The sequence below is a fragment of the Tachypleus tridentatus genome, chromosome 4 (assembly GCF_004210375.1).
Source record: "Tachypleus tridentatus isolate NWPU-2018 chromosome 4, ASM421037v1, whole genome shotgun sequence".
NCBI classification, from domain to species: Eukaryota; Metazoa; Arthropoda; class Merostomata; order Xiphosura; family Limulidae; genus Tachypleus; species Tachypleus tridentatus.
In genome coordinates this window covers 59,053,483-59,070,594 of record NC_134828.1, presented here as the reverse complement: position 1 = coordinate 59,070,594, position 17,112 = coordinate 59,053,483, and the positions used below count along the sequence as shown (strand labels likewise).

Here is a 17,112-nt window from a genome sequence, read left to right as displayed (position 1 = left end):
TGTATTTTGAAGTTGAAAGCACAGTTTTTGAACTTCACCAATAATTTTTCTTCTTTTCTTTCTGAGGCTAAGCTTAACTACTTGCTTTCACTTTTTTGTACTTAACCATTTTTTTCTCTCGTGTCCCAATTAATGTCCATACATTTATTACAGATACACAAACACACACATAAACATAATAAAATTAAAAGCAAAACAGTGGTTTCACTACCATTTCCTGATGTCGTCCTTAAGTCATAAAGGATAATGTCACCCATGTTGCACCATCTATTCCACCTATCAGTTAAAATCAAAATGTTAGTGAAAAGTTGCCAGCAAGTAAGATGAATCAGTTAAGGGTTAGAAGATTTAAACACAACATTTAAACTTCAACTGCCTTTTGCTGTCTGCAGCCAGTTGCAGGAACGCAATAGCCTGTAATATTTAGAAATAACTTTAATACAGAATTAAAACAACTTGATAAGGTTGGTTGGTTGGTTGGTTTGGTGTTTTATGGCACAAAGCAACTAGGTTATTTGTGCCAAACATCTGGTAAAAAGTTAAAATTAAATTAAAATTAGTAAAATTTATTAAAGTAAATTAAGGTAAAACAAAACAAAGTGTATAAAAACAAATATAAATAACATTAAAACCAATTTTTAAACAGTCTACAGCAGTAGGAGAAAAACCAGAGTAATACAAGTTGTAAAGGACTTTCTGTAGTATAATCGTAATTATCATAACTTGTCAGGAAGACAAACAGAAGAGTTCAAAAACCACTGTTAGTCACCTGAAGTTGGCCTTTCTATTCTTAGTTTTGAGTTATTTGATGTTACGGCCATTTTCTAATTTCAAATCAAACTAGATGTACCTTGACTCTTAAAAGGGAATCACATTAAGAAAGGTCTAATGTATAAATTAAAAAACTTAAATAGCATTGAAAAGATTAATGGCCTTTAAAATACTAAAACATTTCCAAGGTGGACAGTGTCACCATCGCCAATAACACTGTATAATGTTATAGATAAACCTTGGGACAGAACATGTTTAAAATGGTGCCGTCCTTCAGAGTCAATAACTGCGGCAAGACAATAAAATGTGGCTTATTGTAACCTGAGTGTCACACAGACAACACATTGGTGCATCAGTCCCAGATAAAATAAACCAATAAGTTAAAAAACCGTGACCAATATGGAGTCTAGTTACAAGAACTTCCTCTTTCCGATCCTTACGGTACCAAAATGGGGTCCAATATAGGGTTTTATTTGGAAAAGCTTGTTTTCACATTGCTCATTCCAAGTCAACTGCCAACTGGCACAGAATTGAGCCTTGAATACAGGACCATAATCCATGTATGAAATAAGCACAGCAGTGACAGTGCCAGAGCAGATAGATTGAGCTATGGTGTCAGCGAGCTCGTTCCTGCAAATACCAACGTGGCCTGGTATCAAGAAAAAATACATAGAAGTAGATATTAAAGAGAAATGGACCAGTTAGTTTTGAACTAACATGAAGCGATTTCAGGGCCAATAAAGAACTAAACGAGTTAGTAAAAATAGTGAAATTTGAGTACTGTTTAGTTTCTATGTGATCCAGGGCAAAAGAAATGGTGTACAGTTCAGCAGTGAACACAGAAGCTGTAGAGGGGATTCTGCATGCAACCAATGAACCACAACAAACCATGGCAGAGACCACATAGTCACCTGATTTGGAGTCATCTGTATAAATAGGAATGGAAGGATGGTTTGAAAGATGTTCAGCAAATAACAGACCGAATTTCCAATCAGGAGTGTCTGCTTTTTCAGATGATTTAAAAATTTATTACACTTGGGGACTGTAAAAAGACATGGTGGGATGGGTTAACTGGTGTATACAGCAATGTTATTCAAGGACTGACCCAATTCATCCAACTGTGCCTGGATATGAAGGCTGAAAGGAGCAATGGTAGATCATCTGTTCTGAAAAAGTATTACCCACCGTGAAAGGAAAACACAACCCCAGGTGGGATGCTTTGGTAAGAAATGAAGTTTCAAAGCATATAGTAAAGACAATTGCAAACAGCAGAGATGCAAAGAAGGTTCATAAGATTATCTATAAGCTCTGAACTGGGGAAGTGTGGAAAGCCCCTGTGCAAAACCAAAGTCCTTGATGATGAATGGGTCTAGCATCTTTAAGGCCAAGGCCCTGGAAGAGCCATAGACCAGTCATCCATAGTCAAGTTTTGACCAAAAAAAAGAGCACGATATATCTTTAGCATAAAACATCGATCCACTCCCCAAGTGATGGAAGAGAGAACATGTGGGATGTTCAGTGTTCTTGTACTTTTGACCCACAGCTGCTTGATGTGTGGTATAAAGGTCAGCTTACGGTCAAAGATAAGCCCCAATAACTTTGTCTCATGGACCACAGGCAGCACAAATTCACCATTATGGAGTTCAGGATCAGGGTGAATATCACACTGGTGGCAAAAGTGCATGCAAATGGTTTTAGAGAGTGAGAAGTTAAAGGTGTTTGCTGTGGTCCACTTTAGTAAACAATTGAGGGCAGTCTGTAGCTGCCGCTCAATATACCTTACGTTCGATGACTGACATGAGATGTGAAAGTCAATGACATAGAGCCCTTTTGCAACAGTAAGTTGTTCAGTGATGCCATTAATCTTTATACTGAAAAGTGTGACACTCAAACCACAGCCATGAGGGACTCCAAGTTCCTGTAGAATAGAACAGGAAAATGTTGAACCATATAAACTTGGAATTGCCTGCCCATTAAAAATTTTTCAATAAAAATGGGCAAATGGTCATGTAACCCATATATATGGAAGTCTCGCAAAATGCCATACCTCCATGTTATATCATAAGCCTTCTCAATCTTGATACAAGATGTTGTTATTTGGCAAATGTTTCTCTTATTGACGTTTCAAGTCGAGTCAGGTAGTCCATGGTGGAGCACTGTCATTGGAATCCACACTGGGTGGGCAAGAGGAGGTTTTGATGAACCACACAAGATGAGCATTAACCATCCTCTCTAATGTCTTACAGCTTGTCAAAGCAATTGGATGATAGTTTTAAGGAACCTTGAGATCCATCCCAGGCTTAGAAAAAGGCAGGACAATGCCTGGCACCTCGCATCAGGAAAAATATTCTCCTGCCAGATCTGGTTAAAAACAATCAGAAGAATAGTAAGAGAAGCAGGAGATAGATGGCACAGCATTTCATAGTGCACATCATCAGGTCGGACCAATGTACTGCCATACCGATGAGGCCAGTTTGAATTCTACCAGGATAAAGGGACAGTTATAGTCATAGAGACAATCAGCTCAAAAGAAAAGATGTGATCACTCTGCCCGAGTCTTGATGGCTAAGAAGGTGGAGGAAGAAGCAGAAGTGCTAGGTAACAGCAAAAGCTTTCATCTAGAATATTGGCAATGCTCCAGATATCAGCTACTACCTGGCCATCAGAGAGCAAAATCGAGAGGGGGACAGAATTATATCGCCCCCTGATATTTCAAATCTTGTCCCATATGACTTTGGAAGTGGTGGTAGAAGATATGCTGGTTATAAACTTAATCCAAGATTCATTGAGGCTTTGACATCTTACCCACCTAGCATGTGCATTGGCCTGCTGGAAAGTGATGCAGTGCGAGAGTATGAAATACCTACAAAATGTATCCCAGGCCCATTTTTGAGTATTCCATACCATGTAGCAGATAGGATTCCACCATGGAGGAGGATGTTGTAAAAAACATGTTGAGATTTTAGGAATACATTGAGCAGCTGCCTGTATAATACAGTTAGTTACTGCTGCCACACAGTCGTCTATTGATGGCTTACAGATGATGGCAGAATCAGGTTCTGTGAGAGCAGTGAAAGAAGGCCAATTTGCTTGATCCAGCTTCCACCAGGGCATGCTGAATAAGTGACATCGACCATGGCCAGTCTCTCTTAAAATTATAGGGAAATGATCATTACCTCATGGATTATTGTCAACTCTCCATGAAAAGTGGGAGAATAGTGAAGGGGAGCAAACTGGAACCAAAGGAAGTGGATCTTGGGATTTGCTGGAATGTATGTTAGGGACAGAGATGGGTGTTGACATTGATTCATCAACTTTTTTAACCATGGAGGTCAAAATACTTTTCATTTGGTTTGAGAACGATTCTTTTGGAGGCAAGAGATCCATCTGCACTCCCACTGTAGTATTGGAATGAAGTGCAGCATATATATGTAATATTGGGAATTGTTTTCAAATGCTGTACCTCTTTTTCTTCAAACCATTTAGGGCAAGAATAAAAGTAGGACAGGTGAGAGCCATTGCAATTGACACAATGAGGGTCCGTTTCACACTCATAAACATCATTGTCCTTGTCACCACATCAAGTTCACGTCAAGGAACAAAGACATGACATCCTAGAGTGACCAAACCGCTGACACTGGAAACATCTGAGAGGGTTTGGAATGTATGGCCATACCCAGCAATTAAGATAACCTGTCTTGATGGTGGCAGTTGGACATAGTGATGTAAATGTCAGAATGAGGACACTGATCGGTATCATAATTCCATCTGTTTGAGTGGAGATACTCCTCACTGCAGAAACTTCTTGGGTAGTTAAACCAGTGAGAATCTCTGACTTGGTTCTTGATGGTGGCAGTTGGACATAGTGATGTAAATGTCGTTCTTCAAATCCATCTTTCAACTCTGACTTGGGGATGTTCTTCAAATCCCTTTCAACAATAACTCGTCATGATGAATTCAAAGTAGCACGAGGTGTAACCTCAATAGGTATATCCCCACTTGCCTTTGAATACAAGAAGTTCACTGTGTTGAGATGTGAATGTTTCCACCAACATGTCACCAGATTGAAGCTTCTTTACTGACTTTGGAGAGCCAACAAGTCCCTTTAGTTCCTTCTGAATGAAAAAGGGAAACATCTGCCCTAAAGGTTTGTCCGAAAGAGAATATAGTATAAGAAAATGAGGTACAACAGGTGTTACAGATGTTGAAAATTGCTGCTCACAATCTTCAAGATGTGATTATTTACCTATGGACTGTTTTTCACTGTTTTATTTTGCAGAGCCATATTAAAAAAAAGAATATTTCGGTGCCCACTGACCCCTCCCCCACCATGGAGCCTTGTGAGGGGAATGCACTACAATGCCAAACAAGGACACTGCAGCAATGACAGAGTTTTGAGAGCACTATACCCAAACTCCAGCATCAGATACAATGTCCACAACACTGGTACTTGGTTGACCCTAGCCCAAGTGGACCAGCAGACTGACCCAAGGGATGCCACTCCAAGGCCACCTGTCTACAGGAATTCAAGGTCAAGTGGTGTGTTAGGGTTGGACCCCTCAGCCACCAGGATCCTCTCCTCCCCTTCACGAGTCACCACACATGGCAATTATGTGGGTGGATGTTTTGACTCCAGAGGAGGTAAACTGAATGAACAGAACCTTCCCTGAAAGGTCCTCTCACCTTGTACAGGAATCCACACTGAGGGGTCAACTTTATAAGAATTCTAGAAAGTAAAACTTCCTACCTCTACCCCTTTAACTGATGTTATAAATACCGTATTTTCCGGTTAATAAGCCGAATCGCCGAATAAACCGAGGCCAATTTTCAGCTCTGAAAATGAGGGTTTTTACTTATTACCGCCCAATAAGCTGAAGCCATTTTTAAGAAGTGACAAGTTTCTTCAAAATCATTTCTTAGTCTCGTTTCAGCGTCAGCATGCATGTTGTGTGTGATTATTGGCGTTCTGTAGTAAAGCAGAACGTGTCGTATTGAGACAGAGATGGAATCAATATGTCATTCGTTATTGGCTCCACTCACTGTAATTAGGTAACCAATGAAATTCCAGAAACAACGTTTCACTGTAGTCTTAACGTGCTTTGCTGATGGGACAAAATTACTGCCTATGGTAATTTTCAAAAGAAAAACATTTCCTAAGAAGAAGAAATTTCCGAAAGGAGTGATCGGCCAATAAGCCGACCCCCAAAAATCAGGTCCAAAATTTAGGGCCAGAAATTCGGCTTATTAGGCGGAAAATACGGTAATGATAATATAATATTCTTGTAGTAGAACTAAGCCACCCTTAATTTCTACAGGATTTCCAAACTACACCTTTGTGAATTTTCCTTTACAGGGTTTTACTACAAAATTGATAAACTGGTTCTTAACCTAGCTAGCTATTTGCCAATTATTTAAATATGCTACTTCAGTTTATGGAAAGGTTATGTGAAATAGTTCCAAATGCTATCAATGAATCTTTGATTCTTTTCAAGTATGTGTTGGCTTATTACTGGAAGAATGATCTCCAATCCAATTTTCCAAAATACATTACTTAAGATTGATTCAGGGAGATTCTTAGGTATTTGCACTTTGCAAATAATGAAGAACTGAATGCAAATTATCGATTATGAAAAGTTTGAGAAGTGTTTACAATCGCAAAGAATAAAGCTAATGAATCTTTTTCTACATTTCAAAAAGTAGTTATCAATGAATCTTTGATTCTTTTCAAGAGTTGCACTGTTTTCTAGCAATACACTACAAGCAAGCACCATAAATTTGAAATAAAAATCTTTGTATTATGTAATTGTGAGACAGGAATTGTGACAGATATGATTATCTATTCTGCAAATGATGTAGAGGTCCCCAAAAATCCCCAATTAGGATTTTCAGGATCAGTTGTCAAGCAGTTGATCAAGACTACTTTGGAAAAGGTAATATATTATATGCTGATAACTATTCTACAAGTCTGGAATTATGCAACTTTCTCTTTGAAAATAAGGCTGGTTTTTGTAGAACAGTCAGAACTACTCAGAAGAACATGCCTAAATTTGCACCTCTGAAGAAGGGAGATGTTGAGACCAAGAAGCAAGGGAATACTTTAGCACTTCAATGGAAAAATAAACATACTGTTACTTTATTTAGTACAGTACATGAAGGTTAAATAAAATACAGTGGAAAGGATGATTACAAAACTAAACAATCAATAACCAAACCTGATATGGTTTTAGATTATACTATCAACATGAAGTTAGTTGACAAAAGTGATATACAAACTGGAGAAAATGATTGCCTTTGTAAATGTGGGAAGTGGTACAAGAATCTCTTTTTTCACCTTATTGATATTCAAATTTGAATTCTTATAACATTTATCTATTAAAAACCAGCAAGAAGCCATCACTGAGACAGTTAAGTTGCAATGTAATTTACCAATTATTGTAAAGGTATAGAAACAGTGACAAGACCTTTCCCAAGAATACATTGCCTTACTGTTCCTGATAGACTAATTTGAAAAGAAGCACCTTCTCAGCACTTTTTAGAAAGCATTCAATCCTCAGAAGTTAGAAAAAGTTAACAAAGACAACATATGTATGCATACAACATCAAAAGAAAAGAAGCAAAAGACAGTGACTACCTGGTGTAAAAAAATGTACAGTAACATTGTACATTGGAGAATGTTTTCATGATTTTTATACCCTAAAAATATTTGAATTTTTAATAAATAAGTCTTTATGATGAGTCTCTTTTCATTTTCTTTCAAAATTCATAAAAAAATGCTAAAGATTGTTTAAGAACTTTTTTCTCTAAATCTTATGTCTGTGGTGAGCTGCTACCTACAGTATTTCTACTGTTTAAAGAGTTAAACATTTCTATCAGTTGCCTATATATGTGATCAAATTCAGGATTTTTTTTAGTATGCTACAGCCATTATTACACAAAATATTATAGAAAAGAATAGATTTGAAAAATAAAACAGAGAACTTTCTGTAGGTTAAATTCATTTCAAAGAGTAAGCAAAAACTAAGTAGCATACAAAACTCACCATTGACTCATTCCATACAGCTGACACAACAAGTACATTCCAACATGTCAATGCTAGGTGAAACCTGGTCTCTATCATTTTTTAACTTGACTTCTTCTTATATATGAGTATATAAATACATCTTAGAATCTACTTATTAAAGCATGGAAAAAATACAGGAGCCTTAAGAAACACAGTTTTAAATTGAAAATAAAAAAAGTGTAAACTTACTGGGAGGCCTCAAAGGTGTAAGGAGAATGCATTTTTATGAATAAAGTGTACATACATTTCAAATACCAAATTAAATATATTTTCTCATTAAAGTCAACAATTAAACAGAAATAATAATATATGTTTTGTATAAGTCAATTATCACCTTCCAACAATCATTAGCTCTTTAACAGATGCTTTCTTCCGGACCTGTGGCCAGATGTCAATGGTAAAGAGGGTACTTGCACTATTAAATATGGAGGTCAGGTCACTCATCAGTGCTGCTAACATAACTGCCATCATTAATCCTCTCAGACCTAAAACATGAAAGCATTTTCAGTATTTTAGAATAAACGGAATTACTTATGATTAACACAATTTTTTTTTTTTTTACAAACACCATGTAAATAGAGTTTAATATACAAAATAATACTGTGCACACACACCTTCAATTGTAAAATCTAAATTACCTATAAAGTACAATAAACAAACTTTTATAGTTTATACATATTAAAATATTTGGAATATTTTTTACTCTTTTGCTGGAGTGTGTGATTGTTTATAGTTAAGAACAGTTGAATAAATGTTAAATATAAGCCTACCAAAGAGACCTCATCGGATAACAAAAGAACCCCATATTCAAAATGACTTTATCATAAAAACAACTTGTCCTAAGGGAATTAACTTTGAGAATCAATACATTTACTCAGAAAATTAAAAAACTGATGCAAGCTGTTTCAAAAACTGTGACCAAAGGTGTTCTATATACTTTCTACCATTCTTAATTAGCACATGACACCTATTACCAAATAAAGCTGTTTCAAACAATCTCAAGTTCAGACAGTGTTCATTGGTTCTTGGAATTTCATTTTTAATTGATGTTTTGAGATCGCCCAAATTTCATTAGCTATTTTGAAAGACATGTCCTCTAATGAAACCCCACTAATTATCAATCTGGATAAAATCCAATGTGTAAAATGGAATTTAAAAAGTGTATTCCTGTCAATGTAACATAAAATAACAAGAACTGAGCTTTAATGTTTTTCTGTTACTTTCCTCACCATACTTTGTTGTAATTGAATTTCTTAAATACCACCAAAGGGATGTTTCTAAGCTTGGCCTTAGAGGTTGTACAACGAGAAACCTCCATTATGGTTCCCATAGATAGACATAGCAACCAAATACCAGTAACATATTTAATGGACCCAGCTGTCTAAAGCCAATGAATTAATTTTTAACGTCCTTGAGATTGCCATGTGATCAAATAAAGCCATTATTATCTTGATAGTGAAGTTGAGCAACAGTTGCAAAAAACTGCAAACTAACACACAATTCATTCCAGTTGCAAATCTCATATTATTCAAAAGTAAAATGAGAAACAAAAGCAATGCTACTTTATTTAAAAGGATGTAAATACTAAATATGACATGATTTTTAAGCAATGTCTAACCATTCCTGAATAAAGCATGTAATTTCCAATGTACCCTTGGTAAAATATTAATTCCAAGAAAAAGCAGTTTCAAAGATACAATCATCTTTCCTATGAGATTTATTTATAATCTTCAGATATATACATGAAATATAAGATAAAATGATTAAAAAACTAGTATTATATACATACATATATGGGGTGGGTCACAGCACCTCTCTGCCCTCCAAACATCCAAATAAATGAAAGCAAAATATATAACAAACATAATAAACATAATAGATTTGCATCAGATCACTGGTCAAAGCCCATGTCATCATGTTTGTAAAATTTTACTCAGCTACTATCTTATGAATTGATGTCCACAAGTTTGAAATCAAATTGTAGATTATAATTCAAACTTTAATATTATATATCAGTTAATTTCTTAATTTAAAAGCATGTATTAAAATAACATATCTAAATGTAGATTTTAGTGAGTCACATGGTATGTTAACTGCAGCACTGTTTAAAATTAGATGTTTGTGATAACAAAATACCAAGTCTATAGTTTTGTACAAAGAAAGAACTCAAAATACTAATATTATCAGGCTAAAATATAAAATACGTACCTCATATATTTTTATTTTGCTGAGAAATGGCATATGTACTGAATCATACACAGTGGACCAATTCACCTATTTCCATTTTTGAAACTATCCCTTAGATATATACACTTACTTCAAAAGATGATATGTGATTAACCAATCAACAGCTTAGAACACCTGCAGAGTTGTTTTCTCCACCATTTTAATCTTTGAAAATGATACGACATTCTTTCAACCAAAGATTTCAATGATTTTTTTAAAGATATAAATAGATCTTAGTAACTAAGGGTAATAAATTATAGTTGAATTATGTAGTGTCAGTGTAGTTAGTTATGATTTTGTGGTTGTTCAACTGTATATTTATACAGTAAAAAATGTTTAAGCTGCAAACTGCATAGCATGGAAACCTGTACAAGCCAGAAATATCAATATTTTGTAGCATCATCTTAAGATTTCTCTTATAAAAGGCCCTCTATATGGTGGAACCTGCATAATGCAGATGGAAAACTATATTTCACTTACCTCATCTATCAATAAGTAGGATTAGAACCTGAGTAAGGTGTAAAAAATGATTTTGAATAAATATTAATTACTTATATAATTAACAATTTGTTTAAATATTAATAAATTCTCAAACATTTTGTTACAGTAAGTATTGGTTAAATATTTTCTGTTCTTTTTTCTGGTATCATTATTTTTTCAGTTAAATTAGATTCATGATTTGCAGAAATATATTTGTCTTAAGTGCAAAATTCTACTCTTTAACTAATTCTCATGAAAATAATAAATTCCTATCTTCCCTAAATTTAAAATTTAGGGAAAATTTACTCAATACCCTCATTTTTAAAAACAGCTACTAAATACCCTCCCTTTTTTAAAAAGTTGTTTGTCATAACAATTATAGTGAAATCCAAACTGTGATTGAGAAGATTGATGCAGATGATTCTATGAATGCAGAAAGTTTTGTGAACATTGACAAGAATGTTTTAATACAAACTGATGAAATTGATTTAAAATCTATAATAGAATTACAAGATAGTAACAGTTTGAAAGATTCAGAAGATGAACAAAATGGAAAAGATAGTGAGTATACAGAAATTCCTACTTCATTGCAACTGTTAAGTTATATTAATGCTATCAAATTGTATGCAATAATGAAGGGGGGAAAATGAACTTCATGAAAAGTCTGTAGAGTTGTAGTTCTCTTTTAACCTAATGAAAAATCCCATTAAAAAAGGAAACAGTTGAAATTGGACACTTTCTTGAAATAAATTTGATGAAGATTTAGTGTACTTATGTATATTTTGAATGTCTATTTATATTCTTATTCTAATAAATATTGCATAAACAGTATAATAACTATTCACAAATGTCTTACTTCCCTTGAGTCAAGCAAGTATAACATTCTGCTAAAAAATTATATATAATTAAGGAAATGCATGTTCACTGTCTATGCCAGAAATTTTACTCGGTCCTGTGCGATTCTGCCTTAGACAGGTTTTACTGTATATAATGTAAAGAAAATTTGTTTGATATCCTACACTTGCAAAATTCTAAAAGACTTAGCAACCTATGATCATCAACAAAGATTGTAGAGATCTAAGTGTTTGCTTTACTTCTTGATTTATTGTTCTGTATTTAAAAAAAAAGTTTATTAATTTCTAAACAGTAATAATCTGTATACATATACATATAATGTATAATAATTGAAATGTGACTGTATATTACAAAATACTAGTTCACTAAAGCACAGCCAAGACAGGAAAGACTAAAAGTCAGTCTTATATTACTGGGTAAGTGACCTGATTACATGTGTACCACATAATAAATGTTAGCTAGGCATGACTGTAACATTAGATAGAATGTAATAAAAAATAATAAATATACATGTAAAAATATACAGTGTTATGAGATTTAAGCTATTTAGACTTGACATCTTTATTTTCATGTTATATTATGTTGTGATTTTAGCATGAAAAACGCATAACTTATAATTTCTTTTATGATGTTTATGAGGTTGTTCAAGTGACAGACCCCACACTGATAGAGTATAGAAAATAACAAAATATAGTCTCACTGAACACATTTTTGAAATGGATTTAGGAAGTTTTGAAAATAACACAAATAATACTTGAGATCTTTGGGATGAAGAATAGTTTTTTTAATCATAACATTAAATCACTTTTCACTTAGACTTGTAGCAAAACACACTATTTTCACAAACAAATCTTCAATGAAAATATTTCATTAAAAATTTCGATTTTTTGTATGCAAAATATTTGCAATTTTTACTAAATGTCTACCAAATTTTGTGAAAATGCACATGCTGTGTCAAAAGTTATAGTGAAAATGTGAGGACAAATGCATGTGTATTATACCAAGCCTATTGCAAAAGGGTTGAGCTTCATTTTATGTAATCACTGAAATAATAATATCTGAAGTGTTGACTGATTATAAATGCACATGTGACTGTGACATCTTTTGACAACTTACATATAACAGATTTTAAATTTTTTCAAGGGTTCAAGTCTTTATAACAACTATAAACTTGGTGTATTTTCACCAGTTTTCCAATCTTTTAGTACACATTAAAAGTCTGTTATACAAAAAAATTTTTTTTTTAAATAAAATATGTCTACTACTGATTTGTCTATAAATTTACAAAACCCAAGTCAATCTGAGAAAAAGTTATTATCATGCTAGGAATAGCAATAATTCTTTTTACTTCAAATATTTCATATTTCAGTTGCATAACCTCTAGAAACTAGTAAATGACAATAAAAGGTTTTATCCTAACTGTAGTCATTAACATACAGTGAAATGAGAAGTCTTAAAATATAAAATAAAATGATTTGCTTGTTTGAACTATTATACTGAAACATACAATAATTGAATTGAACTCTCTTCAGCATATCTTCTTTAGTAGCAATTGAAAAATAGCTTTTAACCCACCATGTTTTATATATGAAGAAAATGCAAAGATGGTAAAGAAACTGAACTTTTGGAGACAGTTCATCTAATAAATTCATTTTAACATTTTAAATTATGAATAAACAAAAACAAGTTTGTTTTAAAAACTCACCAAGAAAATCCAAATACAATGAAGTGCTGATTGGAGAAGCTTAAGAGTTTTTTTTTTAATGAGGAAAAAAAAAGGGCATAAATTGCAGAATAAGGTTATTTTACTTTACTCATTATTAGAAACAACTTACTGTCCACATTGCTAGCATCACAATGCACATTTTTAAATTTGTTCTATCAATCAACGGAGAGTGTAGAACAAAGTCACATGGATAATAATGTTTACATTGAAACAAAAACATATACAGCAATATCAATGTCTAACATAAATCTGTGTGTTCACCATAATGTTACAGTGAAAACCCTTTTGAATATTAACAGAAGTGATATACAGAACAAAATAAATACAAGTAATATACATTACAATTACAAGATGTAAAATTTATTTGACGAGTGAAGTTAATTAGAGAAGAATAGATAAAGATCTATGGTCACAATTCCCAACGTGTTTTTGTTAATCTGTGACTTAAATTTTAAAAAAAGTAAAGCTTCTTTATATTTAGTGTAATAAATTCATTAACTATGATAAATATTCTATTTGTAAAGGAGTATCAGATTATGGTATAACAGATATTTCTACAAAGTGATCCACTATAGTATTAGCATATTTTTATAGCAAATTTAGGTCTCTTATGTGTTCAACAAATCTATTGTTTACTGCACAAGTCATTTTTCTGATGCACAATTCACTGTATAGTTTACAGATTTCTTTATAAATAACATTTTTATTGTATATTTATTCCCCACTCCTGCATCTTTAGTGCAACACTCCTTTTTTTTCTTGCAAGAGTTAACCAGATATGGAGAATGTATTCGTATTTGTTTTAAGGTTAATATGCCTTGTTTTTGCAAAATATTTCTGGATGTTCTTTTTCATATTTGTGAACTTATAATAAGTGTGTACAAAAAAGCTGAAAACTCAGAAACATGTATAATCTTACTTTGCACTACTTAGTGAATTTTGTCAAATATTTTTCTTTAGCATTACAGATCTTTCAGACCTCACTTACAGTGTCAATTAATATTTATGCTGTTATCAAGAGAAATAAATTCTAGTAGTAATAATGGAATTAAACAGAAGTATATAATAATATTAATTAATCTTTTTTCAAATGAATAATATACATTTCCCTTCAGCTTGTCTAGCTACACTAATATTTAATCAGTCAGTTTAGAGCAATCATGTTAGAAGATCTCACCAGAAGGCATGAGTTCCAAAACCAAAAGTGGATAAGCTATATTGGTGCATCCAACTTCATTTTCACAATATTTATAGCACTCTTCTGCTGTAACACAAGCTACCTGATCTATAAGAAATTAGGAATAACATACAGAAAATAACAAATGGATACTTATCGTACAGAAAAAATAATGCAATTGTTTTAATCTTAGAACATTACATGCTTCAACATATCCTAGGTACTTCTTAATGTTAGTTTGAACAGTATTTATATAATCAATATAGATATGTTTAAATAATTCAGTTATTTTAGTTGTGTCAAAATTGCTTAATTACAATATGAACATTGATTTTTTTGCCATGCAAGTTTTGTTTCTAGTGTCCATGTAAAACAATAGATTAAACTCAAATAATATTTTCTGAAAAAAGTTACAAAAAAGGGTTATGTGTGCATATTCATTGCTCTTTTAAAACTAAGAGACCAGAGGGAAAGCAGCAAGTCAACAACAACCATTGTCTATTCTTGCCTGACTGAATAATGTGATTGGAACATAGTACATTCATAGGCCAAAGTGTGGACAGGAACTTGTTTCCACAGCAGCAGCCAAAAACCATAACCTCTCAAATTCACAGTGAGCACCTAACCATAGGTCATATTGTAGGATATGTTTCAACTTGGACTTTGTACTGATGTTTCACCAAATAGAAATTTTACATCATGGAATTAGAAAAAGTCAAGAGCAGTTTTGTGACAGAAAAGCACACTGTTCAGCTTGCTAAGACACTGACCGAATAGCCACCTGTATGTTGGAGTTTCTGCTAGTTGAAGTATATGACAATTTATTACTGGGTAGTAAGTTTTAATTACTAACAACAAGTTAATCAGTTTCTTCAGTTCTGTGAGTATTGAGTTTATTTCATTCACAAGATAGAGGTACAAAAAAATACCATATGTGAGAAGACTTGCAAGTAGACAAAACTGTTGTGTTGGCATCGAATGTGGTCTCATGTCTGTTACTGAGCAATATGAAATGTGCTTTTATCTATATTTTACCCCAACACTTTTACCCACATAACTTCCTTTGAATAGTGCTGTACAAAATCGACACACCAATTCATATGTTTTATGATATAATTTTTTTAATAAGAATGTTCAGTACAACACATTAGCAAAATATAATATACAGGAAATGAAAATCCAATACCTCTTAGCATTACAGGTAATATTATTACTAAACAAGCAATAAAAATTTTACTTTAAAATCTTAAAATCACTTGTTTGTGAGCAAGAAATGTTCATAGACCAATAAATATTCTTGATTAACTGTAAACTCTGTCTCAGTCCACTTAATTCTGTAAACTCACCTGTAAAAAGGACACGACTTATCATTCCTGGAAGGACAATGAAAAATAATGGAAAAACTTTCATAAAACCAGCAAAAACAGTTGCTCCTTGAGCATGAGACAATGATTTTGCTGCTAGTAATCGCTGAACCATCATCTAGAAAGGATATTGATATGTAATGCAAAAATGGGTGTCCTTTGGACATATGTAATAAAATCAACATTAACTTTTACCTTTCACACAAATATTGCGTACTAATATAAACATAGAAGTACAATGTTAGAAAGTTGCTTGACAGTAAACTTAAGCTACAATAAAAAATAAAACAAACAGTAACTGGGCAATATTCATTAAAGAATGTGTTTAAGTACTGTTGATAACACTTTATTCTTAGATTATTTTATGTTTTAATACCTTTTGGCATTGTGTAAGACCACTTTTAGGCAGTGTGTTTATTAATTTTTCCATCTGTCTGACATTTTGAGCAATTGTCTGATAAACATGATTACAAAGTGTATAAAAAAAACCACTATTCATGTTTTACCCAATCCATCAACACTTCTGAGTTATGAAAGATCAGTACATTTCTTGAAGTACAAGGCTCTTGATTTGGACTGCATATACTGTTTGGAGCTTTTATTATTTTGATCTTTGTTTACTTTATATTCTGATAACAAGGCATTTATGTATCTGTTATTTGTTACAATTCAACAGTAAAAATGTAAAAGCATGTGAAAGTTAACATTTTATTACACTGAAAATGTAATTATGATAGATAATTACCTCATTTCACTCAAAGCAATCTCAATCCTGGTCTGCACTCTAAACATTGGTAAAACAAATTTTGCTACAGGGTACAAGCTTTTATACCCCATCAGTTTCATGCCATTTCAGAGCATGTGATCATCATATGACTTCTCTGTGATAATTGTACTGCACCTTCTGTATTGGCACAGCTAGCTCCCTCTACTATTTTGGAACAATCCTAACTTTCAAGAATTGACAGGCACAAGCCACAAACATTGACATCACAATGGGGAGGAAAGGTGCATGATAGGAAGTAAGTACATATTAGAAATACATTCTGAGATCAAGAAAATGTTAACTTCCAAAACAGTACTACTTCCTCTCATCCAAAGCTAGAATTGCACACTGCCAAGGTGGAGGTTCTGGCAAAGACACATCAATTTCAAATGATGTGAAAAATGACCATACTGAAAAAAATGGTGTGCTACAATGTGAAAAAGAAGCACAATAGTGGAGCACAGTACTATTTCTGACACAGGTTTGTTCTTTGCCCAACAATCAATATAGTAATACAGTTAGGGTTGAACTGAAGTAGCAGGCACAACTGAAGTCAATAAAGAGACATATGACAGAAAATGCTGGATAACAATGACATGGTTTGGTATGGAGTGGACAAACATGGAAACACTCATGCATATGTAACCAATTCCCCTTATATGTTTGTGCCAAAGGAAGTGTCTGTTA

At 33.1% G+C, this 17,112-nt stretch overlaps 1 protein-coding gene across 10 annotated transcripts in view; it reads right to left on the bottom strand.

Moving 5' to 3' along the window:
* LOC143249207 (sodium/mannose cotransporter SLC5A10-like) overlaps positions 1-17,112 on the bottom strand; it is a 62,809-nt gene that overhangs the window by 15,561 nt on the left and 30,136 nt on the right. For 8 of the 10 annotated variants that reach the window (XM_076498680.1, XM_076498681.1, XM_076498687.1 and 5 more), the window contains 4 exons: positions 15,642-15,777; positions 14,296-14,403; positions 9,621-9,647; positions 8,166-8,316 (listed from right to left, as the gene is read on the bottom strand). In XM_076498680.1, the coding sequence (XP_076354795.1) occupies positions 8,166-8,316; positions 9,621-9,647; positions 14,296-14,403; positions 15,642-15,777 (422 nt within the window). The remainder of the gene's footprint in view (positions 1-8,165; positions 8,317-9,620; positions 9,648-14,295; positions 14,404-15,641; positions 15,778-17,112) is intronic. The other 2 variants (XM_076498684.1, XM_076498686.1) reach the window with 1 other exon arrangement.